Source organism: Mytilus galloprovincialis, chromosome 14 (assembly GCF_965363235.1).
Source record: "Mytilus galloprovincialis chromosome 14, xbMytGall1.hap1.1, whole genome shotgun sequence".
In the NCBI taxonomy this organism is placed as follows: Eukaryota; Metazoa; Mollusca; class Bivalvia; order Mytilida; family Mytilidae; genus Mytilus; species Mytilus galloprovincialis.
In genome coordinates, this window is record NC_134851.1 from 50,452,929 (window position 1) to 50,480,547 (window position 27,619).

The 27,619-nt window shown below is 32.6% G+C and overlaps 1 protein-coding gene and 1 long non-coding RNA gene across 2 annotated transcripts in view; both read left to right on the forward strand.

The window, feature by feature from the left end:
* LOC143059257 (uncharacterized) overlaps positions 1-24,161 on the forward strand; it is a 112,157-nt gene extending 87,996 nt beyond the window's left edge. The window contains exon 2 of the long non-coding RNA XR_012973453.1: positions 18,862-24,161. This is a non-coding gene — a long non-coding RNA (uncharacterized LOC143059257). The remainder of the gene's footprint in view (positions 1-18,861) is intronic.
* Positions 8,086-24,161, forward strand: LOC143059256 (cell division control protein 6 homolog). Its single transcript, XM_076232735.1, has 12 exons — positions 8,086-8,260; positions 8,551-8,688; positions 9,476-9,560; positions 9,938-10,173; positions 10,770-10,847; positions 12,038-12,547; positions 13,110-13,309; positions 14,087-14,250; positions 14,907-15,153; positions 15,548-15,901; positions 17,145-17,285; positions 17,630-24,161. Exons 2-12 carry the CDS (start codon positions 8,559-8,561, stop codon positions 17,717-17,719), a joined length of 2,235 nt encoding a protein of 744 aa, XP_076088850.1. The 5' UTR covers positions 8,086-8,260; positions 8,551-8,558; the 3' UTR covers positions 17,720-24,161.
* Positions 24,162-27,619: the final 3,458 nt, after the last annotated feature.

A 27,619-nucleotide genomic window follows, 5' to 3' on the forward strand; every position in this document is an offset into this window, starting at 1 on the left:
GTGAGAAAAAAATTATTTTGCCACATCTATGGAGTATCAACTCTTAAATACTTTTCAGTTTATTTAGCATATAATAGCTAGGCGGCTGTATGAATTTATATCAATAGAATAATTAAGGTTTATTATATGAATGTCATGTACAATACTGTATGTTGTAACAATTATATATATTTTATGTGTATATACCCCCTGGGGACCTAATTTGAAAAAAAATCTTATCTTATCTTATAAGCAATTTAAAGCATGCTCATTGTTGAAGACCGTACGGGGACATATAGTTGTTAATTTCTGTGTCATTTGGTCATTTGTAGAGAATTGTCTCGTTAGCAATCATACCACATCTTCTTTTTTACATAAAGTAAAATCGATTTTCTTTACTTCAAAAAGAACTTTCTCATGAAAAAAATTCTCCAATGAAGGCATTTTCAGTTCGTTTTCAACTTATATATGGGTCCGATTTTTTATCATATATTTGCCATTGACTGCTAATTGATTAGATGCATACTAATATACTTATACACGGCTTCCCCATACATGATTGACCATAGATAACATGAAACATGAAATTCTATCATTTTCTAAATGCAGTCGATTAAATCTCTTGACGGATAATGATTCATATATTTTCAAATATGGTGTATGCCAAAAGGTCGACTTTGGATTTTCAGCTTAATGTCAACCTTTTGAAAGTTTTATCGGCCGTGTATAATGAACTTTCTGTTAATACAGACGGATATAAACGATTGTGTTTTGAAGGTTAGTCAAATGGAGATTTTCGATAATATTGGCAGCTTGGTGGGGCATTTAAAAAAACGCAAATAGACCAAAACCAGAGACATATATCTACCCCATACATGTATATGTCTCTGGTTGGACAGGTATTTGCGACATTGCAGAAATAGTCTGAGAGAGTTTCAACTTTTCTTCTTCTCACTTTGTGGCTCTTAATTTTGTGCTTTCTTTTGCAGACTTTCGAGTTCAGGACATTTGGTCACCAGACATAATTAAATTTATATTATTATCACTGGAACAAAACATTGTGGTTTTATCTAAGGAGAAAGACACATATTTTTAGCCGGCTTATCCTGTACACTGAAAAATAAATTAGAATCATAAACACTAATACTAAAAAAATCATGATGTTTTTTTCTACTCAAAGGACAATCAAGTTACAAATACAGACAATGCAATATGATTATAAATATGTTAAAATACATATGATATAACAGACAATAATTGTTTAATACTATATATTGATAAACGACTGTCATACAAGTGAGAGGTTTAGCTAGCTATAAAACCAGGTTTACTCCACCATTTTCTGCATAAGAAAATGTCTGTACTTAGTCAGGAATATGGCAGTTGTTATCAATTCGTTACAGTGACTTGACTGTTAGTGTTGCTATTCAGCAATTGCAACTAATTCAAAATTTTGACCAAATTGCAATTTGTTTTATTAAACCAAATTGTTCAACTGGTCAAAATATTGAACAAATTGTTCAGCCAAAATGTGAAAGTGCAAGGTGATAAAATAAAACATACTTACATTCCGATAAGACTTTTTTTTTGTTTTTATCTTTAATCCGATAAGAAAGAAAAACTACATGAAAGCTTAGTTTGGACATTTTTTATAGCAATTCAAAATAATAATAGTTCCTTCAGCATGGAAATGACTATAATATACCTATACAAACTGATAAACTGATTTTGTCACAACATCATTAAAGTGGAGTTAAAGTCTTATAGGATTCACTGGGACACTGGGATAAAGCTGATGACCGTAACTGCATTCACGGTCATCCCAAGATGTCGGATGAAAAAATTAGGTCAGTATCTGTATTGTCTGTTACAGTGTTTCTATATCATTTTCTTTACAAAGTATACATTGATACGATGTAAATTTATAAAAGATTCACACAGAAATCACAAATTATTACCGAAAAATGTTCAGGAAACGCGAAATTCAATTTGAAAAAATCGCTAAGATGTCCGTAAATCATTATCAAAATATTTTCAAGATGAATGTAACATAAAACAAGGATGACCGTGATTGGTAAACAGATGACCGTAATTTGTAAAGAATGACTGTAATTTATAAAGGATGATCGTAACTTTTAAATGATGACAGTGGCGGATCAAGGGGGGGGGGGGGGGGGGGGTTCCGGGGGTTGGAACCCCCCTTGTTTTTGGACGATCCATGCATTTGAATGGATCGAGCATATAGTTGGAACCCCCTTTTACTCTGGGTTGGGAACCCCCGTTTTTAAAATGGCTGGATCCGCCACTGGATGATCCTCAATTCTAAGAATATCCGTATTTGTATTCATAGCGTTTTGTTGTGTTTGTCTCAATAGGGGCTTAGTTAGTGGATATAAACATGTTTCATCAATTTATTTTTAACTATTTGCCGTATTTTGAGTTCATGACAATGATAGTAAATTGCAAATTTCTCGTAAACAATGAAATATTTATTGATAACGACTTTAAAATTTTAATACAAATTGAGAGAGATACGACGAAAAGTTGAAGAAACAAGAATGTGTCCCTCTGAGGTGTCTCTAGTACATGCCTCATCTACACTATAATTTTCTATGTTCGGTGGACCGTTAAAATGGGAAAAAAATGTAATTTGGCATTATGATTAGAAAGATCATATCATAGAAAACATGTGTACTAAGTTTCAAGTTGATTGGACTTCAAAAACCTCCTCGACCAAAAACTTTAACCCGAGGTGGAACAGACGGACGAACAAGCAGACGAACGGACGAACAAACGAACGGACGCACAGACCAGAAAACATAATGCCCATGAATGGAGCATAAAAAACACTAATTAAACATATGAATATCCGGTAATCGAGCCTATGTGTATGGTTACAGAGGAAGCAGATTAAAATCCTAGTTTGTTTTATATATGAATAACATTGCTGTATATACAAATTGACAAGGTTCCCCTCAGTGGTGGATCCAAGGGGGGGTCCAGGGGTTGAACCCCCTTTTTATTTACCGATCAGTGCATTTGAATGGGGACACATAGTTTGAACCCCCTTTACCCTGGGTTGGGACCCCCTTTTTTTTTAATGGCTTAATCCCCCTGCCCCTTGTGGTACGCTATACGCCCAAGACTATTTTAAGGATCTATTTTGCTGGAGCTCGCCTTCACTAGTTTGGTCGTAGTATTTTAAAAACAGGTCCTGTTATTTTACTTGCAAGACAAAATAGAAGACAAATCAAAGACGATATAATATCAATGGGTGTACATGCATTGGCATTTTTAAAAAAGTGTATTTATTATATGTCAAGGAATTCCAAAAATAAAAAAAAATCTTTTGGCTTTTAGTTGGCGGCTGGGCAGCACACTTTTTTTTTATTATACTTGTAAGTGTCATTTAATCGCGCTTTTATTGCATGTTTTACCCACTTTTCATATGCATGTCTTGTTGTATGTTCATTTCAGTAAAAATTATACCCTCTACCGTAAAAAAAAGATATATCATGGTGAACTTTGTATTTAAACAACGTCAAATTTTCTACCTATAGAATAATACTCTCATATAAATACGTTTTATATCAACACCATTAATCATTTGATACAAAAAAAAGGTAGTTATACAAATACGGATATTCCTTAGAATTGACGATCATCCTTTAAAAGTTACGGTCATCCTTCAAAAGTTACGGTCATCCTTTACAAATTACGGTCATCTTTTAACCAATTACGGTCACCCTTGTTGTGAATTGCTGATTCTGTTACGGTCATCTCGATTGTGATTTACGGTCATCTTAGCAATTTTTTTAAATCGAATTTCCTGTTTCATGCACATTCTCTGTAGTAATTTGTGATTTCCGTGTGAATCTTTTATAAATTTACATCGTATCAATGGCTCCTTTTTAAAGAAAATGATCAGCTTTACCCCAGTGAGGATTGTAAGTATTTTTTATTTTATCACCTTGCACTTTCACTACTTGACTGTGGTATTCTACAGCAGTTAGTTCAACTTTCTGACCAGTTGAACAATTTGATTTTATATTGCAATTGGTGAAGAGCAACACTAACAGTCAAGTCACTGTAAATGTGTTTGAGCTTTTTATATTGCCATTTGATTATGGACATTCCGTTTTGAATTTTCCTCGGAGTTCGGTATTTTTGGGATTTTACTTTTTGTGTTGGCGTTGGGTTATTTGATCTTCTTCTTTTTCTGATCGATCCCAATTTTATTTATAACAGTCTGTTTTAATGGGGCCCCTTCCAGATATGGACATCTAGTTAGGAAATGTAGAAGGTTTTCTTCCTCGAGTTTGCAAAGCGGACAAATTGGGTCTGCACTTCCTATATTAAATTTAGCTTTGGTTGCTTAAAAGGTAGGTCCCAGTTAGTATTCTAGCTTTTGTTATGGCTTTCTTTGTATCCCCCGGAATTTCTGTTGCTGTCTTTCAAACTGGATGTATTTCTCCTATATTGATAATGTCAGTGCAGAGCCTAGTTAGGCATTATTTTCTTAGTCTAAATCTACACAATGGGAATATTTTTGTTTGATTTTGATCATAACAAAATTTTCAATCTCAAAGTTGACTCGTGACGTTTGCCGACATAAAAAAAAGGGTTTAAATTTGCTGTGCTCGCCGATACAGGAACATATACATTATACATTTACCGTTAGATATACTGTTCCCAGGTTCACCATAAGACATGGAATAATTTTCAATGATTGACAAATTCTAATTTGAAGATTTTTTTAGTATTACATCTTATATTTGTTTTCAATATACATTTTTGGCAAATAGAGAGATCAAACTTTAATTTCTCGCTGAAGAATTTAATTGTATGCATACAAATAATTGATTGTAACTTGGACCAGAATAAATATATTTGTTCCTGCTTGTAACTATACCTCTCCTGTTTCATTGGAAGCTGATGTCAATAGCATTGTAGGTCAGTTTATAAGGCAGTGCAAACATACACATGAGGGTAACAATATCAACTAAAGAGGGAATCGTCCACAGTGGCGTAGCTAGGTCATTTTCACGTGTACGCCCGAACCTCGGTAAGGGGCCTGAATGCCCAAGCGGTTCCAGGCCAAAAAAAAATACTGAAAGTTGATACGCAGGGACAAGCCTCCGGAAGTTTTAGAGTAATAGAGAATGTTAAAGGTAGCCGTGGATAACCTTCTCTCATTACCGAAGAAGTATGCGTGGTCTTTCATTTAGGATTATTTTACTTTATGAAAACAAGATGGATCAATCGCAGAAAAGTGTTCTCGACTTCTTTCGTAAAATGTTTTCATCTGAAATTGAACTTAGCAGAGCGATGGCTTCTGCATCTGTCGATCTGATGTAGTATTTGAAAGCTTGCAATATGTTACTAAACGGTGTCCAGATTGTCTGACTTAAATCGCGCAAAAACTAAAATAGGAACGGGAAAAAATGGCTTCTGAAATTAACCATGAAAAAAAAACACTTCAAGGAAGTTTAAGTGAATTCGACGAAGGTTTAACAAAGTAATTGATATGTAATAAATTTTAACGTTAGACTGTAAAGACAAAAAAGATAAAAATAAAAAAATAAAATACGGGTAAACTCATCATATATAATTTCGTCATTATGCTCTGGATACTCACTCGTTTGAGCATAAACAGTTTTTGTCCAGCTACCGGAAAATTTCACAAAGTTATTTATATCTTAAAACTAAAACAACGTAATGAACCTGCATGTACATAGTTATAATATTGGCACTGCCGACGAAATTTACGATCAAAATAGCTCGCTTTCGCGACATAAATGTCAATGGCTCGACAAAAAATGAAAACCACATATCGAATCTTAGCTCATAATGAATTGCTTTAAAAAAATAAAGGAGAGAGTAGATTTAGAATTTGACAGAAATAATATGAAACTAATTTTCGTCACTTTTATTCGCAATTACAAGCCATTGAAGAAAGAATTAGAAGGTTGATGTACTGTTAACCAATTCCTTTATTTTTATTTATATGAAAATATTTTTTTTTTACCAAATTCAAGTGTACGCCCGGGCGTTTTGACATAAACGCATGGTAGCTACGCGCATGGTCCAAGTTCGGATAAAACGCCAATATTTATACAAGTTATTGTAATAATAAACCAGCCTTACAAGTGTAAAGTACAAAAGTCGTAAAAATTAACGATCGGTATTAGTTATATCTAACAAAGTAATCAAAATTGCTATTTTTCTTATAAATTACTACAAATAGTAAATCGGACGACCTTTTCGAACCCAAAGGTCATAACAAGGGAGAAGTTGGCCGAGTTATAGCAGTTTGTGACTAAAATGCATGCATGGATGACTCATTGATCCTCACTATTCCTAGCATCTTATTGTATCACCGGTCCAGTGCGCTTTCTTTATTGTTACACGTGTGCTCGGCATTGCGAAGGCTGTTCTCTAAGGGTCTGTTTTACCATGACGGATGCATTTAAAGATACATATATACCTTTTTTGCTCGTAATTATCCTTCTATTTTGGAAATCAACTTATCTAGACACGTTTTTATACTTGTTGTTTTAACTTTCGAGGTAAAGGTTTGAATTTAGAAAAAAAATATTGAAATCTTGAATGTTCGATCTCATTAAAACAGTTACACGCTTCCATAAGTTGCAAGTATATCAATTGGTAAACAAGCTATTGTTTTCTTATTATTAAGTCTGGTCATGCATTTTCCTCAGTTCACGATCAAAATAATGCGTTGTCTAATCTTTCACGATCAAGTCGATGAAAAATCAACAAAATTCAAGGTTTTCATGAACAAATGAATGGTTTCAACGGAAGAGCATACATGTACTTTTATTTTGGTCACACCAAAGATTAAGTTTCAAATATATCATGATATATTGGAATGCGACCATAAAAGGTACAAAAATTCGTGTGATTTTTTTTAATGAATCCCTTAGACATGTATTGCGCCTTTTGTGTTTTTCTCATTAAGTAGGCCAAGGACGTATAACTAACATATACGTCCTTGAGTAGGCCTACTGCATATTTTCTTTATCTTATTGCACAGTATTGTTGATAAAGTTGAATCATTTTGACAGACATATTTGTTTTTTTCTGATTTATTCCGCGTTTTTTTTTCTTTTCCGGCCACATATTTTGAGATAGACGATTTAAATTTGATTTCGATCTGGTACCAGATCTTTCACGATCATGGCCAAACTAAAATTAATGCTTGCCCACCCTAAGCATGCTAAGGTAGTCAGGCTTTAACGATCAATTCTCTCGATAAACCGAATGACACCCGTGATAAAAAATTAACATATATTTTCAGAGATATCATATTTTTGATCCTAATCATTTCTAAAAATAAGCAAATTACATAACTTTAAACAGAGACATATAAAAACCAGATTTTAAATATGTAATTACATGATCTAACCTCCGGCAAAATGCAATACAATGTAGACGTTTATTCCCAAATTTCAGTATTGTCCTTTTGAACTGAGATAATTATAAACAGTTATCTAGAAGTCCCAGTCTTACAACTGACTAGTAATGGTTTTTGTTCATATGCTACTTGACTTTTATCTTTTAGAAAGAAATTGCATTTGCAACGCCTCTTTCTACAAAATGAATAAAACCCAAATTCAAAGGATCAAGTTCGGCACATTTTCAACCAGTTATTTTTTTTAAAGAGTACGTATTGCAAAATTTCAAGGGAGAGCACAAAAATATTCAAAGATGATGCAAACAAAAGTCAACTTTAATAAAGAATATTAAATATATGACTAATTAAAAGCATGTGAAATTTCCCCAAACATTCGTCTTCAATGTCCTTAATTCAATGTCATATATATATATATGTTTTAAAAAATCAAATTTAATCCATTTTAAATATATCACCAATATATTTCTTTTATCAATTAAGTATTTAAAAGTTAATTTTTATTAGAAAAAAAAAGACTTCTCTTTATAAATATGGAAGCTGGGACTTCTATAACACAATCTCTGTGTTATAGTCGTCTCAGAAGAAAAATACGTCTCACCAGGTATGCTACGACTCTGTACAATAGTTAACAAAAATATTACTTTTCATGACCAATCAAATCGCTTCATACATAAATTTCCCGCCAACTTTGTTTACCTTTCTTTATTGTGTACATCCTACTGGATCATTGAACATAAAACAAGAGAAGTGTCCGTACCAAGCGTTGTCATAACTGGTTTAAGATTATATGAAAGTATTATTGATGATTAGCAAGCACTGAAACTAACTGTCCAGATAACAAATACGGTAAATAACAGTTTCTTTATGAAATTATGTGGTAGAAATATTTTGACTCATCAGATATCATCAATGATCAGCGGGTTGCAAAGCATTTTTTTTTCTTCTGTCAAAATATTGAATCAATTGTAGATAATTGGTCATTGCTCATTTTGTACTTCTTTATGGAAAAGCGTTCATCATCATCGTGATAGAATTCCAAAAACCGAACAGTGGCATGATGGATATGGATGTTTGATTAATGAAAGGGGGGCCCTGAAATGTGATATTGAAATTTATTGTTTCTATTAAAATTTCAGGCTAAGGAATGTCTGCAATTGTTCAGAGAAAATTAGAATTTCCTATCAGAAAGTCAACTCGTCTTAGAAGTTCTAAAGATGCAGATAGTCAAGAAAACTCAGTGAAACCAGAGTCCCCAAGAAAAAGAACAAAAGAAGGTATATACCATGGTTGTGTGTAAAACTATAAAAGAAAGACGATGAATACTTGAAGGTACAGGATTTACAGTCACTTCAACAGGCTTGTCTGTCTGATAGGGACTAATTCCTAAGTTGATTGTCCTTCAAATACACCTTATCGGTATTTAGTCCAATTCGGGAAAAAAAGTCATTTATACAACTTGCTGTTTGGGTCAAGCCACCGAAAATAGAGGTCATTAGTAGTGAGCTGAGGGAGGAAAAACTTTTTCGAAATTAAAATTTAAAGTAGAAAAATATTTTGTTTGAAGTATTTACGGTAGTTTAAACAGGTCTCATTAAAAAGTATCATGCATGGTGAATTGTTTAAACAGTGTCCCAGATAGCTTAAACTGGATGAAAAAGTTGTGTAATTTTAGAACTTATCCGGAATGGAATGAATAGCTATTAGGTGTATTGTCAATGATTGAGTTTATCATCACAGGAAAGTGCTAATCAAAGTTTTCTTAGTTATGCCCCTCCTTTAAAAAAGTGGGAGTATACTGTTATAATAATTATATTAAATCATATTACTCAGGAACTACATCATAAGGATTTTTCAAATTTGGTTCAAGGTTTATATAATCTTAGATTTTCAGATTCATCACTCAACAACTGACATGAGCTCCCTTTCGATTGTTATCAATTTTAGATTTTATGTTTTGAATTATGGGGTTTTATTTAAATCTGGTCTTGTCTAGCTACAAACTCATTACTGAGTCATTCAGTTTACAAATTCAGAATTTCACATCCACATTTTTTTTTACAGAAAACAGTGACAAGAATTTACAGTGTTCTCCAAGTAAACAGAAGAAAGGACAAAAAACAAGACAACAGACACCATCAACTGACAGGTAAAAAGCTTATCTTTGTTAATGTTCAAGACTCACAATAGTTCAAAATAATATGGAACACTCCTTGTTCAAAATTTTTATTTGTTGCTCCTGTTACATTTTACATGCTCATACATTTGTAATTTTCTTGTATTTAAACACTGGTTGTATAGATTGAAAACTAACAGTTTAAATGTTTTGTATTTAAAAATATCATCCTAAATTTATGATCATTCAAGAAAAGAAGGCCCGAGTTGTCAGTGTATTACCTGTGTGTTCAATAGTAGTCCTCAAAAGCAAACAATGAAAATTATGATTTAAGATTTCTGATTGACAAATATTCATGGCCGCAATGTTAGTGTATCAATGAATTTAAGATCTTAAATTTTGTTTTTCAGAAGGGCTAAGACATCAAGCACCAGACAGAGAGCAGAAACACCAATAACTGGCAGACGTAAAGCTGAAACACCAAGTAGGAAAAGTGCCAGACAGAGAAATGCTGAGACACCAATCAGGGGCAAAAATGGCTTATCAGACACAGTTGAAACAAAGACCAAGCTAAAGCTAAAGAAAAAAGAGACAAATGATAAAATGAACACAGATATGTGGGAACTTATATCTACATCCTCAAGTGGTAAGACCATGTACAATTATAATTTGCTAGCCCTACAGGTGCTAAGAAATCAAAATATCAAGGGGAAAATGTTTTCATTTATAGGCTTTTCTTCATCTTTACACTTTTTTGAAGATATATTACAATGAACTTTATTTGGTTTCAAGCAGTTAAATATTTGGCAATCATGATAATTAACAGGACATCAATTCAGCCCTTAAACTTTTAAGTCCACCTCAGTGGAATATTAACCTTGAAGTGCAAGCAAAGAAGTTTCTTAAAAATCTGAAGAAAAGGATAAGATATATACAAATAGAAAAATATTACAAAAAATTACTTGCAACTGTAGCACATTGAGATCAAATTTTGATTAAGGACAAGCATCTACAGAGAGGATTTTTTTTCATCTTTACAAAAAAAAACCAAGAAGAAAAATAAAAGTGTTTTTTTTGTTTGTATTACTTGTTTTAAAGCTGTGTTTACAAGTCAAACTGACTATTTCCTTTGTTTTCCAATCTTCAAACATATATTTTAACCACACTGATAAAATTGCCTTTGCATGTGATTTAAAAGTAATGATTTGTAGACATTAATTGATTTTATTTATATTTCTTCAGATGATGAGAATTCAGGCCCGACTTCTACAAAGTCAAAAGGTCAAAGAGAAGTTGTTGCTGAAAATAAAATTACTGAAAGTATGTATGTAAAAAAATATAATGTTCAAAGGAAAATTTGTTTTGGAACAGACCTTAAGAAGTTAAAGTGTGTGCCTATAAAATTCATATCTGTTAAAGGGATTATAAATAGTTGGTGCTTGAACTGTTGCAACAATCCAATGTCATATATTTATTGTTATTCAATATCTTATGGTCACATTGAAGAAGTTTCCATACCAAATGGTTGTCCTAGTTCGTACCTTCTTATGATTAAAAGGAATGAACAATTATGACCAAACTTTTGTCAGTCTGAACCTGACATAAAAAGAAAAAAGAATTTTGTTTAGGGGAATTATGGATTAAGTAGATATAAGAATATGTGGTATGAGTGCCAATGAGACTACTCTCCATCCCAGTCTCAATTTGTAAAAGTAAACCATTATAGCATAGATGCCAACCATTACGATTTTTCCGTAGTTTTTCCGATTTTGCGATAAAAACTACGCTATTACGGTCAAAGTCGAATAGTTACGGATTCCCAATCATCGACGTTCAATTTTGTAAAACGCGGATTTATATCATTACTTTTCCGTCCTGGTCCAGTATTTAGGAAACACCAATGTAATGCTTCTGGTTTCTTGGGAGTTATCAACCTATTGTTGGGTAACTAACTGACTTCCGAAGAGGCAAACTTGCATTTTATTAAGTAGCTTTCCCCCTTTCTCTACTTCTCCTTGACAAAACAAAAATGTTTGAGTCGAGAACATCTGAACAATTAATGAATGGAACACATACTACAGACAACATGTTAAATGACAAATTTTAGTGTACATCACTTTGTAACCACTCGTCAGTAATTTTTATTGGTAAATGCACGTTTATGAATGATTACTGAAAACTTTTCAAAAATACGGAAAATTTGATAGTTTGTTACTGATTGTGTCAAAAGTGGGTTGGCATCTATGTTATAGGTCAAAGTACTGTCTTCAACAGATAACCTTGGCTCACACCTAATCATGCTAATAGAAAGATATTAAGAACACCAAACTGACTAGTGTAAAACAATTCAAACAGGAAAACCAACAGTCTAATCAATCAAAAGACATAAGGTATTGATTTAAAGTGATAACTTGTGATTTTCTTATATGGTGCAAGTTTTTCTACAAATCTTGTTATATTCAAATATTCATAATATGTATGAAAAATATATATTTGCCTTAATTTTTCAGAGTTCCCTTTCTCGCCAAAGAAAACTGTGGAACCCTTCCGGTCACCAGAAGGGAAAGGTTTACCGTCACCAAGCATTGTACCACAACAAATTATTATATCACCTGAGTACCCACCATCTCCTAAAAAACATTTATTATCACCAAGGGGATCAGATCATCCTCTGTCACCAAGGAAAGACTTGTCGTTGAACCACTTCTATTCTCCAAGGAGAAATATCCTGTCTCCTAAAAAGTCAGATTTCTTACTTTCTCCTCGGAAAGTAATGTCCCCTACCAAAAACGAGAACCAGTTCTCCTGTCGAAATGTACTGATGTCACCTGGTACAATGATGAGTAATCTAAAGCTGTCGTCTCCAGTACGAGTTCCTCTGTCGCCAAGGAAGATGGATTACAACATAATGCCATCACCAGGGAAATCAACTAAGGGTGGTCTGTCATTGATTTCCCAGGGTTCACCTGTCAAATCACTGTTCTCACCAACTAATTCACTCAAGTTAGAGAAACAGGAAGGTAATATTCTATACTGTTATTTGGAGCTAATACAAAACTCAATCAACCAAAAGATCAAATCTCACGGCAAATTAATGTTTTGAATTTTGAACATTCATGATCAACTTTAATTTCGTATACTTTACAATCAGAATTCAAAAAATATGTCATAAATTTTGAGACATAATACTACTTCTAATCTAACGGTGCTTATTGAAAATATTGAGAGAGAGCACTGAAAATGAAAATACTGATAGTTGAAAAAAGTCTAGATGCCTTTAAAACTTCTTTTTGCATTTAGCACCAATTTGGAGTCTGTTGGCATATATCGTACTGTTTCACCTTTTATTCAGGAAATAAAACTTTTGATTTGCAGCCATGGCATGTTGCATTTTTTTTTCCGCAGATGTTTATTATATATTTCTCATCTCAGTCAATAGGAAAGGCAAAGATATGAATAAAATATATGCTTTTTAAGCAGATGTCCATTTTATGGTCTCTTTCTTAAGGTAAATGTTCATTTTTGTTGTTGTTGTTGTATTGAGTTGTCTGTTATATGACAGGGCTCTTCTTTTTTTTGTAGCACATGCATACCACTTGGCTAAACAGTCATTTCATACAGCCAAACCAGACCGTATTGTAGGTAGAGAAGTAGAGACTGATACAGTAAACCAGTTTGTCAGAGGTCATGTGACAAAGAAAACAGGTGGAAGTTTATACATATCTGGGGCACCAGGAACAGGGAAAACAGCTGTTCTTACTCATATACTGGATAATGTTAGAGTATGTATTAATTATGATGATGTAAAAATAATTTGAACAGATACAAAACATAATCTATAAGACAACAGGTTTACCAATATAAGATACAAGATACCAATACATTCTTTGTTACTCTTCCTGACAATGTTCCCTACAACTTTCTAGTTATTAATTTTGTGGTTTTAGATTGTCAAATATTGAGTCAGCATGTCGCACATGTTGTTGTGAACTATTTCACCCGCCTCAGATCAAAGTCTGTGGATCAAACGACTTGCTTGTATATCTTTGGTGGTTTTGCGGGTTCAACCCGATATTGAAAATAAATCACACGTTTTATCATACAAGTTTGATATAATAATGATTACAATAACAAAGTGTCAGAAATTAATTCAGCAAAGTCTAAATAGTCTAACTGTAGTAACTGTTCAACATCACTTAGTTTTTATAAAATATGGATAACACCCTAATGTCGCATGCATTTCAAAAGTTTACGTCATTATGGGAAAGGTGGGTGCACAGATTGGACAATAAAATAACTGCCTATCATGGGAGTAGAACAAAAATAGATTCTCAAGTTTGGACTGATAACAAAACATTTTCTTTGAAAACGCAACACATACACAACTACTACAATAGCACCCTGGTCATGTCCAAGGTTCCAATATTTTATTCTTAATTACAAATACTGAAATTACAAAGTTTATTCTCTAAATAAAACCTCAAGGATTTTGTAAGTGTTGATGTGACATTCAAAGACGGAAAACTTCATCAATCAAAATTTGTTATTTCTATTGTTAGGCTGCTCATAGCTGTAAATCAGTATATTTAAACTGTATGACATTAAGAGACTCTGCAACAGTGTATGGTAAATTATATACAGATCTAACAGGAAAGTCACCACCATCAGCTAAAGACAGGCTACGTGCAGTTGAGAAATACCTCACCACAACTGGACCAAGCATGTAAGTTTACCCATATGGTTCAAACATTCCTATCACATCTTCTTTTTCTTGTCCTGACAATGTTCCCTACAACTTTCTAGTTATAAAGTTTGTGGTTTTAGATTGTCAGATATTGAGTCAGCATGTTCGCTCATGTTGTTGTGAACTACTTCACCCACCCTAGATCAAAGTCTGTGGATCAAACGACTTGCTTGTATATCTTTGGTGGTTTTGCGGGTAACAGTTATTGAAAATAGATCACAAATTCTATGATTGTATGTCTTATTGCTTATTGTTACAATTTCAATAACAAAGTTAAGAAATTAATTCAGTTAAGTGGCAGTTATGAATACAATTGCTTAGCATCCTTTTGAGTGTTTATTGATAATTGAAAAAATATTGGAAGCACAGTGTGTAGGTACTATGTTTTGGAAAAAAAGCAATGCAAGGGAGAAATTAAATCAAAAAGTCTTATGCTTTCAATTTTATAATTACAAAGCATTGTTAATATACAAAAAACTGAAAAATGTGATGTTAAACCAACAAAGACTGCAAATCAGGTAATTATTTTTCGTCGTCACCATATCAGTTAATATCCTTTAATGTAGAGAAATATGGAAATGCATTAGAAGATCACATATAATAAATATAAACAATACATTACATTATTATTACAGAATTATGGTTTTGGACGAGATTGACCAACTGGACAGTAAAAATCAAGAAATACTATACACAATCTTTGAGTGGCCATCATTACAGAAATCTAGACTAGTACTGATTGGGATAGCCAATGCCTTAGATCTAACAGATAGGATATTACCAAGATTACAGGCTAGACCCAACTGTAAACCTCAACTTTTAAACTTTGCTCCATACAGTAAAGACCAGATTGCAAATATTATTAAAGATAGATTAAAAAAGGTATGTTAAAATAAAATTCTATGATAAGAGGAAGACTTATTCATATACTGTAAATCAAGAATCTATTGCAAGGTTTGTATTAATGTAAATCAGTAATAAGAATTCACATTCTGTTATATGATAAATGTAGCTTTTCTTAAAATTACAAGAATAAAAGTGGCATGTTTGTTCAATTTTAAAAAATTGTAATAATTTATGAATGTACAGTTTCTTATAAGAATTCCATATATCATTGTATTTAGTTTTGTAAAGAATTGCTCTAATTAATATTTTTTTCTGTGTATATATCATTTCATTGTGAAATAAAAATGTAATCATTAGAATTGTTTTAGTTGTTAAGTCATTTTCTGTATTAAGTTTACATAAGTTTATTAAATAAAATGCCTATTTTCAGATAGAGGAGCAGGGTTTGGCAGTGATGGAACCTAGTGCCATACAGTTCTGTGCCCGTAAGATATCAGCCGTGGCTGGGGACATGAGGAAGGCTCTTGATGTATGTCGCCGTGCTGTAGAAATGGTGGAACATGAGGTAAAGACACAGAAGGTTTTGTCTAGTCCTACAAAACGACCTCCAGCAGTACCTAAAAAGATTGGTGTAGTCCAGATCAACAAAGTGTTATCAGAGGTTTATGGCTCTAGTTCTGTATCCAACAGTCAAGATAGCATTCCACTGCAACAGAAACTTATAGTTTGTACTCTGCTGCTGATGGTGAATAAAGGCAAGATGAAGGAGGTCACAATGGGCAAGGTATGTTGATTTAAGGCAATTCTATATTACATTCTTGATGGGTAAAAAAGGAAGGATAAATAGAGAATATTGAAAAAGCCATATCATATACACTTTATTATATACATTTACCTCAAGTAGATGTTTTTTTATGTGACATGACGTCATACAGATATATAAGGAGTTTTGAAATGACGTCGTACAGATTATAGGTTTGACATGACGTCATACAGATTAGGGATTTGATAAAGCTTTGCAACAGTGACTGCAATAGATGACGTGACGTCACACAGATTAAAGGTGTGATAAAGCTTTTGCAACTGTGCTGATATCAATATCATCACGGGTGGCTGATACAGCACGCTTGCCATTGATTGTATTACACATACAATTTATCTGTATTTACTACTAAGTATATAATAAATGAGTTTACTGGCAGGGTACTGTGGATTCATTTATTTTTATGGCTATCAATTTTCATTGATTGAAAAACTTGCATTTTTCTGGATATTTGATTTCATGGTTTTGCCAATCTCTGCATACAAAGCCTATAGTAAAATTGTAATTCATTGAACATTAGAATTTGTGGTTAACCTGTACCCACAAAAACTGGTATCCAATAATCAACAGTGAATCGACAGTAGTTTTGAGTTTAGGTAAAACCATGTTTGTTTGGGCAGAAATGTCTTAAACTTCTTCACACCACTGAAGCAAGTGCTGATCAGTCAGCTTTATCAAGATGAAAATATCTGTGTTCTGTTAAAAAAAAATGTGATATTCCATAAAACTTGTATGTCAAACATGTCAAAATTTTAAACTAAAATTGAAATCCAAAATCCTATTAATATTTCCAAAACATACATATTTTTATTTCAATCCTTACAATGTTCCCTACAACTTTCTAGTTATAAAGTTTGTGGTTTTAGATTGTCATATATTGAGTCAACATGTCATTCATGTTGTTGTGAACTACTTCACCCGCCTCAGGTCAAAGTCTGTGGATCAAAGGACTTGCTTATATATCTTTGGTGGTTTTGCGGGTTCAAACAGATATTGAAAATTGAAAAAAAAGGTAATAAGATCAGACTTATATTGACAACTGAGTTGAGGAATAATGCAGGCAAAGTGTATTCAATATAGTAGTATCAACATTAAAGTTATGATTTTTTCATTGAAATATGTGGGAGAACATTGTAATTAGTATGTATAATATTATTTGATGAATATGAAATGTTTTGTATCCATATTATATTTTGATTTATAGGTCCATGATACATACAGTAAAATATGTAAGAAACGACAGATGGCAATAGTTGATTACACAGAATACCAGGGCATTTGTAATCTGTTGGAAACCAGAGGAATTATGGGTATTAAGAAAATTAAAGATGGACGTCTAGCAAAGGTTTGTTTGTTTATGAAAATCCACTACATTGGAAATATTTATTTTAGCCATAACTTTCTTTACACTCTACCTGTTCAAGAATGAAAATTTTAATTTAAATAACATTTAAAAAAGATAGTTTTACACATGAAAGTAGAAATTAAAAAATAGGTATTGAAAATACGGTATTGTAATAATTTTTTTAAAGTTATATGATCATTAATTTTATACCATTTCAAAAATTCTGAAAATTGCTTTAATCACAATGTAGACAAATATTTATTAGTTAGATTTACAAACAAACAAGTAGTATCCTATAAACGTATTCCATTTTACAGATTTTCAATTGTTTTATTTATTTGCAGATTGTGTTGAAACTTGATGAAAGAGAACTGGAGCATACGTTACAAGATAAAGTTTTGATGTCATCTATAATGAAAGATGGACTTCCATGATATATCCCATAATGCAATGATATATCCCACAATGCAATGTGATTTAAATGAGGATAAAATGTCCACAATCATATTGTAAAAAAATGTCTAATAGAGGGATCAGCTTTATAGAAGAAAATCTATAGTAGATTTCTGAACAGGAGCATTTATTATTATTTTGTTGTTATTGACTAACAGAAAAATATCCAAAAAAATGGTACAATCAAAAAATATTTACCATAAAAATTCAAAAAGTACAAACAAAATAATATAAAAAATAGTAGAAGTAGTTGAAATTCAAGGCACACTTGATGGATGCATTTGTATTTTTTACTTGTGTAGCAAAATATTCAAGTATTTTAGGAGGTTTTTTTTATGGATGTAGAATTCCTTATGCTTACAACTGCATTTTACTTTATATTATGAAGTTCACTCCATTTTATAACTTACAATTTCTGAAAACTGCTAGTCTCACAAATATGTAAAATGTGAGTTGTTATTAAGTTGCAATCATTTGTGAAATATTATTGTACTTTTCTTTTTTCCGCTTAATAATACAAGTGAAAAGTGTAGTTTGTACGATTGGTTACAATTCCATTTTTGAATATCCAATTTGTGAAATATTATTGTACTTTTTTCCACTTCCACTTAATAATACAAGTGGAAAGTGTAGTTTGTACGGCTGGTACAATTTCATTTTTGAATATCCAATTTTAAGGAAAAGGTGCAAATACTTAAAATCGGATGAATATTTTTGTTTAGTAATATGTGACCCATTTCATGGCATGCTGGTATAGGGATATTTCACTTGTTATTACAATGTCTGAGGATTTGAAAAACTTCAATAACAAATCAGAAGATATTGTTAAAAGTTCATCTGTTGCCATGACAACATACTGAATACCTTTCACATGCAAGAATTAGGGGCAAAAAAGGGGCCAAAACAAGCATTTTTCTAGTTTCCAGACAATAACTTTTGTTTATTATGTGCTAATATTTATGACCAGATCTTTGGTTTTAGACTAATTATGCCCCACCTACGATAGTAGAGGGGCATTATGTTTTCTGGTCTGTGCGTCCGTTCGTCCGTCTGTTCGTTCGTTCGTTCGTTCGTCTGTTCGTTCGTCCGTCTGTCCCGCTTCAGGTTAAAGTTTTTGGTCAAGGTAGTTTTTGTCGAGCCTGCAACTTTTGTTGCAGAAAGCTCGACATAGGGATAGTGATACGGCGGCGGTGTTAGCTCACTTCTTAAAAGCTTTATATTTTAGAAGGTGGTAGACCTGGATGCTTCATACTTTGTATATAGATGCTTCATGTTACGAAGTTTCCGTCAGTCACATGTCCAATGTCCTTGACCTCATTTTCATGGTTCAGTGACCACTTGAAAAAAAAGTTCAAATTTTTTGTAATGTTGAATTCTCTCTTATTATAAGTAATAGGATAACTATATTTGATATGTGCGTACCTTGCAAGGTCCTCATGTCTGTCAGACAGTTTTCACTTGACCTCGACCTCATTTCATGGATCAGTGAACAAGGTTAAGTTTTGGTGGTCAAGTCCATATCTCAGATACTATAAGCAATAGGGCTAGTATATTCAGTGTATGGAAGGACTGTAAGGTGTACATGTCCAACTGGCAGGTGTCATCTGACCTTGACCTCATTTTCATGGTTCAGTGGTTTTAGTTAAATTTTTGTGTTTTGGTCTGTTTTTCTCATACTATATGCAATAGGTCTACTATATTTGTTGTTTGGAATGATTGTAAGGTGTACATGTCTAGCGGGCAGATGTCATGTGACCTTGACCTCATATTCATGGTTCAGTGGTCAAAGTTAAGTTTTTGAGTTTTGGTCTTTTTATCTAATACTATATGCCATAAGTCAACAATATTTGGTGTATGGAAATATTTTATGATCTTTATGTCAGTCGCGCAGGTTTTATTTGACCGTGACCTCATTTTCACGGTTCATTGCACAGTGTTAAGTTTTTGTGTTTTGGTCTATTTTTCTTTAACTTTAAGTAATGGGTCAACTATATATGTTTTATAGAAGCATTGTTAGCTGTACATGTCTGCCTGGCATGGTTTGTCTGACCTTGACCTAATTTTCAAGGTTCATTGGTCTTTGTTTAGTTATCTTGGTTAATGTTAAGTTTATGTGACAGTTGTAATAAAGCTTAGCTTTATACTTTGGACTATCAACATAATATCAATGATTAGTATAGAAGGCGAGACATTTCAGTGTGTGCACTCTTGTTGATGAAGTTGAAGTCCAATCAACTTGAAACTTAGTACACATGTTCCTTATGATATGATCTTTCTAATTTAAATGCCAAATTAGAGTTTTGACCCCAATTTTACGGTTCACTGATAGAAAATGATAGTGCAAATTTCAGGTTAAAGTTTTTGGCTTCAGGTTAAAGTTTTTGGTCAAGGTAGTTTTTGATGAAGTTGAAGTCCAATCAACTTGAAACTTAGTATACATGTGCCCTATGATATGATCTTTCTAATTTAAATGCCAAATTAGAGTTTTGAACCCAATTTTACGGTTCACTGAACATAGAAAATGATAGTGCAAATTTCAGGTTAAAGTTTTTGGTCAAGGTAGTTTTTGATGAAGTTGAAGTCCAATCAACTTGAAACTTAGTATACATGTGCCCTATGATATGATCTTTCTAATTTAAATGCCAAATTAGAGTTTTGACCCCAATTTTACGGTTCACTGCACATAGAAAATGATAGTGCAAATTTCAGGTTAAAGTTTTTGGTCAAGGTAGTTTTTGATGAAGTTGAAGTCCAATCAACTTGAAACTTAGTATACATGTGCCCTATGATATGATCTTTCTAATTTAAATGCCAAATTAGAGTTTTGACCCCAATTTTACGGTTCACTGAACATAGAAAATGATAGTGCAAATTTCAGGTTAAAGTTTTTGGTCAAGGTAGTTTTTGATGAAGTTGAAGTCCAATCAACTTGAAACTTAGTATACATGTGCCCTATGATATGATCTTTCTAATTTAAATGCCAAATTAGAGTTTTGACCCCAATTTTACGGTTCACTGAACATAGAAAATGATAGTGCAAATTTCAGGTTAAAGTTTTTGGTCAAGGTAGTTTTTGATAAAGTAGAAGTCCAATCAACTTGAAACTTAGTATACATGTTCCCTTTGATAAGATCATTCTAATTTTAATGCCAAATTAGAGAATTTATTCCAATTTCACAGTCCTTTAAACATAGAAAATGATAGTGTGAGTGGGGCATCCGTGTACTGTGGACACATTCTTGTTTAACTTTTGCTCAAAACACAAAAAGAGAGTGACAAAAAATTTCACAATTTAAGTGCAATAACTCCTATAAAGAGTAACAGTCAACTAATTATGGTATCAAAATTTGACTTGTTAATAGGTCTTTGTCTTTCTCCTTATCATTTTTGATTATTTTAGTTTCTATAATTTTTATCATAAATGGCAAAATGCCAAAAAATGGTAAAAGTCATCATTGAAGGGCAATAACTCCAATAAGGAGGCGCTGGACAATTTCCGCCATTTGTCTGAATAGTAGACAATGGTAGATCTTGTCTTTCTGATCATTTAGTTCATTTAAGTCTCTTTCTATCTATTATAAATTAAAAAGATGCATGTATACCGTAAGACAAAAATGCCCAATAAAAGGGCAATAAGTCTTTTTAAATTGTGTAGGATTCTGAAATGGAGATTTGTTGAAATGAAGTGAAAATGGTACTTTTAATTACCTATGTTTCTTATTGTTGCTGAAGATACCTTTTATAACCAAGATATATTATTGAATACTAGGTATGAAAATAAACACACTTGGGTCACAGTTGGAAACAAAGAGGAGATGTTTTGAACCTTGTTTCAAAGTTGACCAGCAGTCAAAGAATTCAAAACCATCTTGTACAACATCTAGTGCAGCAGATTTTATTCCACTCAATATCAATAACTCTGCATTGGGAGAAGAAGGACAAAATGTTAACTCTGGGAAAAATTCTGAAGAAAAAGAAAATGATTTGATGAGCGTTCAACCAAATAGATCGAATGTTTCTGTAGTTGAGATTTCAGATGAAGAAAACAGTGTTCTACATATTAGTGACCATGATTTGTCTTCAACTGACAATTCAAATGATGCATCAAGTACCATTGTCCAATCAGTGAGGCCTAAAGATAGTGGTCTTGTCAGGTGTCCTGTTTTGAATTGTAATGGTATATTTGATTCCAGGGAATTGTTTGATAGACACATGAATAACTTTGAACATTCTCCAACTGATCCATGGGGTGAACATAGTGAAAATAAAGATATTTCAAGTGACATTGTAATGTGTCCTGAATGTGGAAAAGTATTTAAGGTAAACGATAAAAATAAGGCAATGAAATGAAAAAGGTTTCAAACATTTGAAGATCAGACTGTTACATTTTGTCTTTAGAGGTAAAGTAAGGACTTTTCTCATACCTCTTCCTTTCCATTAAATGGTTTCCTTATAAAACAGTATAAGGTTATTTTAATTACTAAATTCAGAAGAAGAAAAAAACATACAACTGAAGTATCTAATGACCATATGTTGACCTATTAGATGTTAGCTTCTATGTAATATGGCCTCTTATAGAGAGTTGTCTCATGCATAATCATACAACTTCTTTTTATGCCCCACCTACGATAGTAGAGGGGCATTATGTTTTCTGGTCTGTGCCTCCGTTTGTCCGTCCGTCCGTCTGTGCCTCCGTTCGTTCGTCCGGTTAAAGTTTTTGGTCGAGGTAGTTTTTGATGAAGCTGAAGTCCAATCAACTTGAAACTTAATACACATGTTCCCCATGATATGATCTTTCTAATTTTAATGCCAAATTATAGTTTTGACCCCAATTTCATGGTCCACTGAACATAGAAAATGATAGTGCAAAGTTCAGGTTAAAGTTTTTGGTCAAGGTAGTTTTTGATGAAGTTAAAGTTACATCAACTTGAAACTTAGTACACATGTTCCCTATATGATCTTTCTAATTTTAATTCCAAATTAAAGTTTTGACCCCAATTTCACGGTCCACTGAACATAGAAAATGATAGTGGGAGTGGGGCATCCGTGTACTATGGACACATTCTTGTTTTTGGTCTTCATTTGATAGCTAGTATATTTGATTCAAAGTGAATTTAATCTGATAGTACTAATTTGGTTGAAAAATAATACTATTGACATGTATGCTTTTGTCTAAAGTTCATGAAAAATAATCATCAATTTATTGCCAGGAGAAGAAAATAAAAAAACACTTTTGATAGTCTTTGCATTGTAAGTGAGGAAATTGTGTATATGGAAATATACATATTTATTGTATGTTTGAATATTTATTTGAAATGAATGTAATTTTAACGGAAAAGATTGATTTATGTAAGCGGATTTGTAAGAAAAGAATTGTGTATTTGAATTTATTAAAGTTTGACTTGAAAATGTAGTACATGTTATTTAAAGATTGTCAATTCTGAAAATGATTGCTTTTCCATAAAATGGACGTAGTATTTTGTAATATGTGTATTGTTTGAATAGAATATAAGTGAACATGACTGTTTGATATAAGTATTTATTAAAGCTTACCAGAAGAAAAGATTGTTTGTGGAATAACTTGTATTAAAATTTGATTTTGTAATACTTTATAATGATAGTGATGCTGTGTGATTGAATTATATAATTATACATTGTATGCAAGGAATTAAACAATTTTTATAATAGATTGATTTAATTATTTCAAGTTATTAATATTTTATTTAAAGATACATGTTATTTTTACCACTGTTAACCGGAATATTGATTCAGAGGGCATGACAAAAGTTTTTGTAGAAATTCCTTGCCAATCGAAGTCCATTTAATTTGTCCTTTATTTTATGATTTTCAACTGTACCTAATACTTGAAAGGCTTGATTTATTAATTAAAAATTGTAATTTAAGAATACTGTTGTCACTCTCTCAACTTGTTGAAATACTCTGGACATTTTATGATACTTTAAGACTTGCTCTGACGAATGTCAAAATGAACTATAAATTTATACCTTTTGATTTTGTAAAGTTTATCTAATGTAAATGAAGTTTTCCATTGTCTGCAATTGTTGTAACTTCCAACAAACAAGTACATCTAAACAGTATAAAGCATTGTTCAATTGTAAATGTATCAATTTTGTTTTAAGGCTGCTGTTGATTTTTGAATTAAATTTTATGTTAAAATTGCCCCAAGAAATTCACAGTTGGGGTTTATTTTTCAATGAACCAATTTGTTTTGGGACTTCCTGAAAATTGCAAAACTAACAACAATTATTTAAGTTTTTGTATGTCTGATTGTTCCATTTTTACAAAGACTGTAATCAGTTTTTCTATTTTCTATATAATGTAATTTTTAAATTGAATTGAATTTTTATTAACCAATTTTTATGTTAAATCAGGTGAATTGTTAAAATAAAATTGTTGAATTAATGTTTTTTGTTGCTTGTTATATTAACATAGATGTTAAGTGAGTAAACATCAATGAGAAGGCAACCTAACAAAAAGTCTACTGGCAAAATTTGTAAACCGTAACAATTACCCACACTCAGCTTTCATTTATTCCTTTACAAGTAGCAAATGATTATAAATGGCTTAAAAACTGACCTTGACCTCATTTTTATGGTGAATGGATCAATATTCTCTTTTATGATAAGGTCTCTTTCAGATATAATGAAAACATTATTCAAGTTGTAAAACATCTTACCTTGATCTCATATTCATGGTTCATTGGTCTTAAAAGAGGGATGAAAGATACCAAAGGGACAGTCAAACTCATAAATCTAAAACAAACTGACAACGCCATGGCTAAAAAAGAAAAAGACAAACAAACAATAGCACACACAACACAACATAGAAAACTAAAGAATAAACAACACGAACTCCACCAAAAACTAGGGGTGATCTCAGGTGCTCCGGAAGGGTAAGCAGATCCTGCTCCACATGTGGCACCCGTTTTATTTTATGTGACCAAGAGTTTTTGGTACTAGGTTTGATTAATTGATTGTTTATTGCTAAACATTCATATATTAGGTTTGGAGAGTGATTGCTAGGTGTACATTTCTGACTTACAAGGTCAATCTGATCTTGACCTCATTTTCGTGATTCTTTTGTCAAGGTTAAAATTCTGTTGCACTTTTATTAGAACAAAAGACTTTCAACCCCAAATTCAATCGTGATCAAGATAAGTCAAAGCGGTACACTCTTGTTCACTGGAGACCATGCAAAGGACTATCCATAAATACTGTTTCTTATACATACCAATCTTATTATCTCAGTACATCAATAAAAAAAATCTTAGCCTGAATATAAAACATAAATTCAATATGTGATCTTCAATACAGGGTGAACCACCTATCCAAGGAGGTAAAAGGTATAATATACTGCTAGGTTGTACCAAAATTGTTTTCCTTATTCCTTGCAACCAATAGACATATACAATTTTATTGATTTGTATGAAGTTACTGATGAACATTAAAAATTCAGCCTCAACATTTTGATAGAATAACAAGGGTGCACTCACTGAAACGTCTTTGTTTGCTTTACTAACCATTGATTTTATATGGCTAGATCTGACAATCATTCCATACATCCTGTATAGTTGACTTATCGCTTGTAGTATACAAAAAACAGACCAAACCATAACTTAATATTGACTAAATGCACCATGAAAATTAGGTCAAGATAAGATGAATCATGCCAGGCAGACATTACACACTTTTAAAGTAATTTCATGGTTCAAATATAGACCAATCACTAAAGTATCTACCAGGAAAACAGAACATTGACAAATGAGTCATGAAATTAGGTTAAAGTCAAATAAAACCTGCCAGAATTGAAATGTACATTCTTAATTATTTCCATACGCCAAATATGGTTGACCTTTTGCATATAGTATTAAAAAAACAGACCAAAACACATAATCTTGACATTTACCACTGTACCATGAAATCAAGGCTTAAGTAGATGTCAGTTTCATGCTTTTCCTAGATGGACAATGTCCGGAATAAATGACCGTTTTGGAAGCCATACTTACAACCCTCCCATACACCAACTGCCGTAGACCTATTGCTTATAGGTATCTGAGATATGGACTTTGTTGAATCATCCATGAAATGAGGTCTAGATCTTGGAAACTGACGGGTATGAGAACCCTGCCAGGTACACACATACCAAATATAGTTATCCTGTTAATAATTAGTGTTCTCAAGAGCCTGTGATGCTCACCTGATTCTACTTGGATTTTGAAATAATATAAACAAATATAAAAACTTTAAAAAAAATGATGTTTAAGGCCAAATTTGGTTTAATGTTATGTTTGGTTTCATTTCATTCAGTAATCCTCTAAAAGAAGACATTTGTATGTATTTCCAATAGGTGCCTATGTTAAACTAAGTCCCCCACTGACGGCCATCTTAGATGATGGATCGGCTACAAAGTAACAACACTTGGTCAGCACCTCTTAAGGAACATGCATGCCATGTTTGGTTTCATTCCATTCATTGGTTCTCTTAAATAAGACATTTCTGTGTATTTCCCATAGGGTACTATGTAAAACAAAGTCCCCCGCTGGTGGCCATCTTGGATGATGGATTGGCTACAAAATAACAACACTTGGTCAGCACATCATAAGGTACATTCATGCTATGTTTGGTTTCATTGATTCCATTCATTGGTTCTCTAGAAGAAGTTCAAAATGTTAAAAAGTTTATGCCGACGACGACAGATACCAAGTGATGAGAAAAGCTCACTTGGCCCTGTGGGCCAGGTGAGCTAATAATAGAAATTAACCATACAAAAAACTCAATTGTCACTGAACCATGAAAATGAGGTCAGGGACAATGGACATAAATAAGATGGAAACTTGCGATCATTTATAGGCATTTATGAAGTCTCATGGTCTTCTACCTTCTGAATATTAAGCTTGTAAGTAATTAGATAATGCAGCTGGTGCCGGATCATCCCTTTGTCTCAATTTTTGCGACACAATTGGCAGGCTAACACATATCCTGACATCTTTCAAGATAATTAATGAAAAATACACCTAACCTCACTTGTGCAGTGGCAGATTATCTCCTCAAAACAAATTCACAAAGCAATAGTTGTTGACCTCTTATAAATGTAGAACAAGGTCATGCAGAAAATTATACAAGACTACAGCAGACCAAAATTGTGCAACAATGGCTGGTGGACAAGATCTCGTCATCATCAGCCTTCCTTCAAAATTTTCTGTTTTCTACGGGAAAGTTTGGATTTTGAGGTATAGATAGGCAAACTGTTAACAACCTGCAACTGCTCTGAACCTCATTAAACTTTTGTCACATATGAGACCAACAAAGAAATCCTCAAAAGCTCAATCTCTTCAGAACATAATTTGAGATTTACTTGGTTCCACAATTGTCAGAAGTTATAGAAAGGGTCGAGCACTAACAGACATGTTTAACTATTACAGGTTATATGGAGGGTTGAGCACTAGCAAACATGTTAACCTCACCACATTCTTTTCCAAGTCAGGAGCCTGTAATTCAGTGGTTGTCTTTTGCTGTCATATTTGTTTTTCTTTTACCGGTATTGTTTTCATCATAAAACAGGCGGTTGGTTTTCACACTTGCATTTTTTAACATTTTATCATATTAGGGACTTTAAAAGCGGACTACGATATGATTTTTGCTCATTGTTGAAGGCTATACAATGATCCATAGATGCTTTCATCCATGTTTCTTCTGGTGGATAGTTGTCTCAATGTTAATCCTACCACATCTCCCTTTATAAATACTTGCTGAATTACTTCATTAATTAAAGCCAGAAACTAAAATTGTAATCGATGCTATGGCATACCGGTAATGGTATTCCATAAACATTTACTGGTGTTTTGACTTGCAGTACTTCAG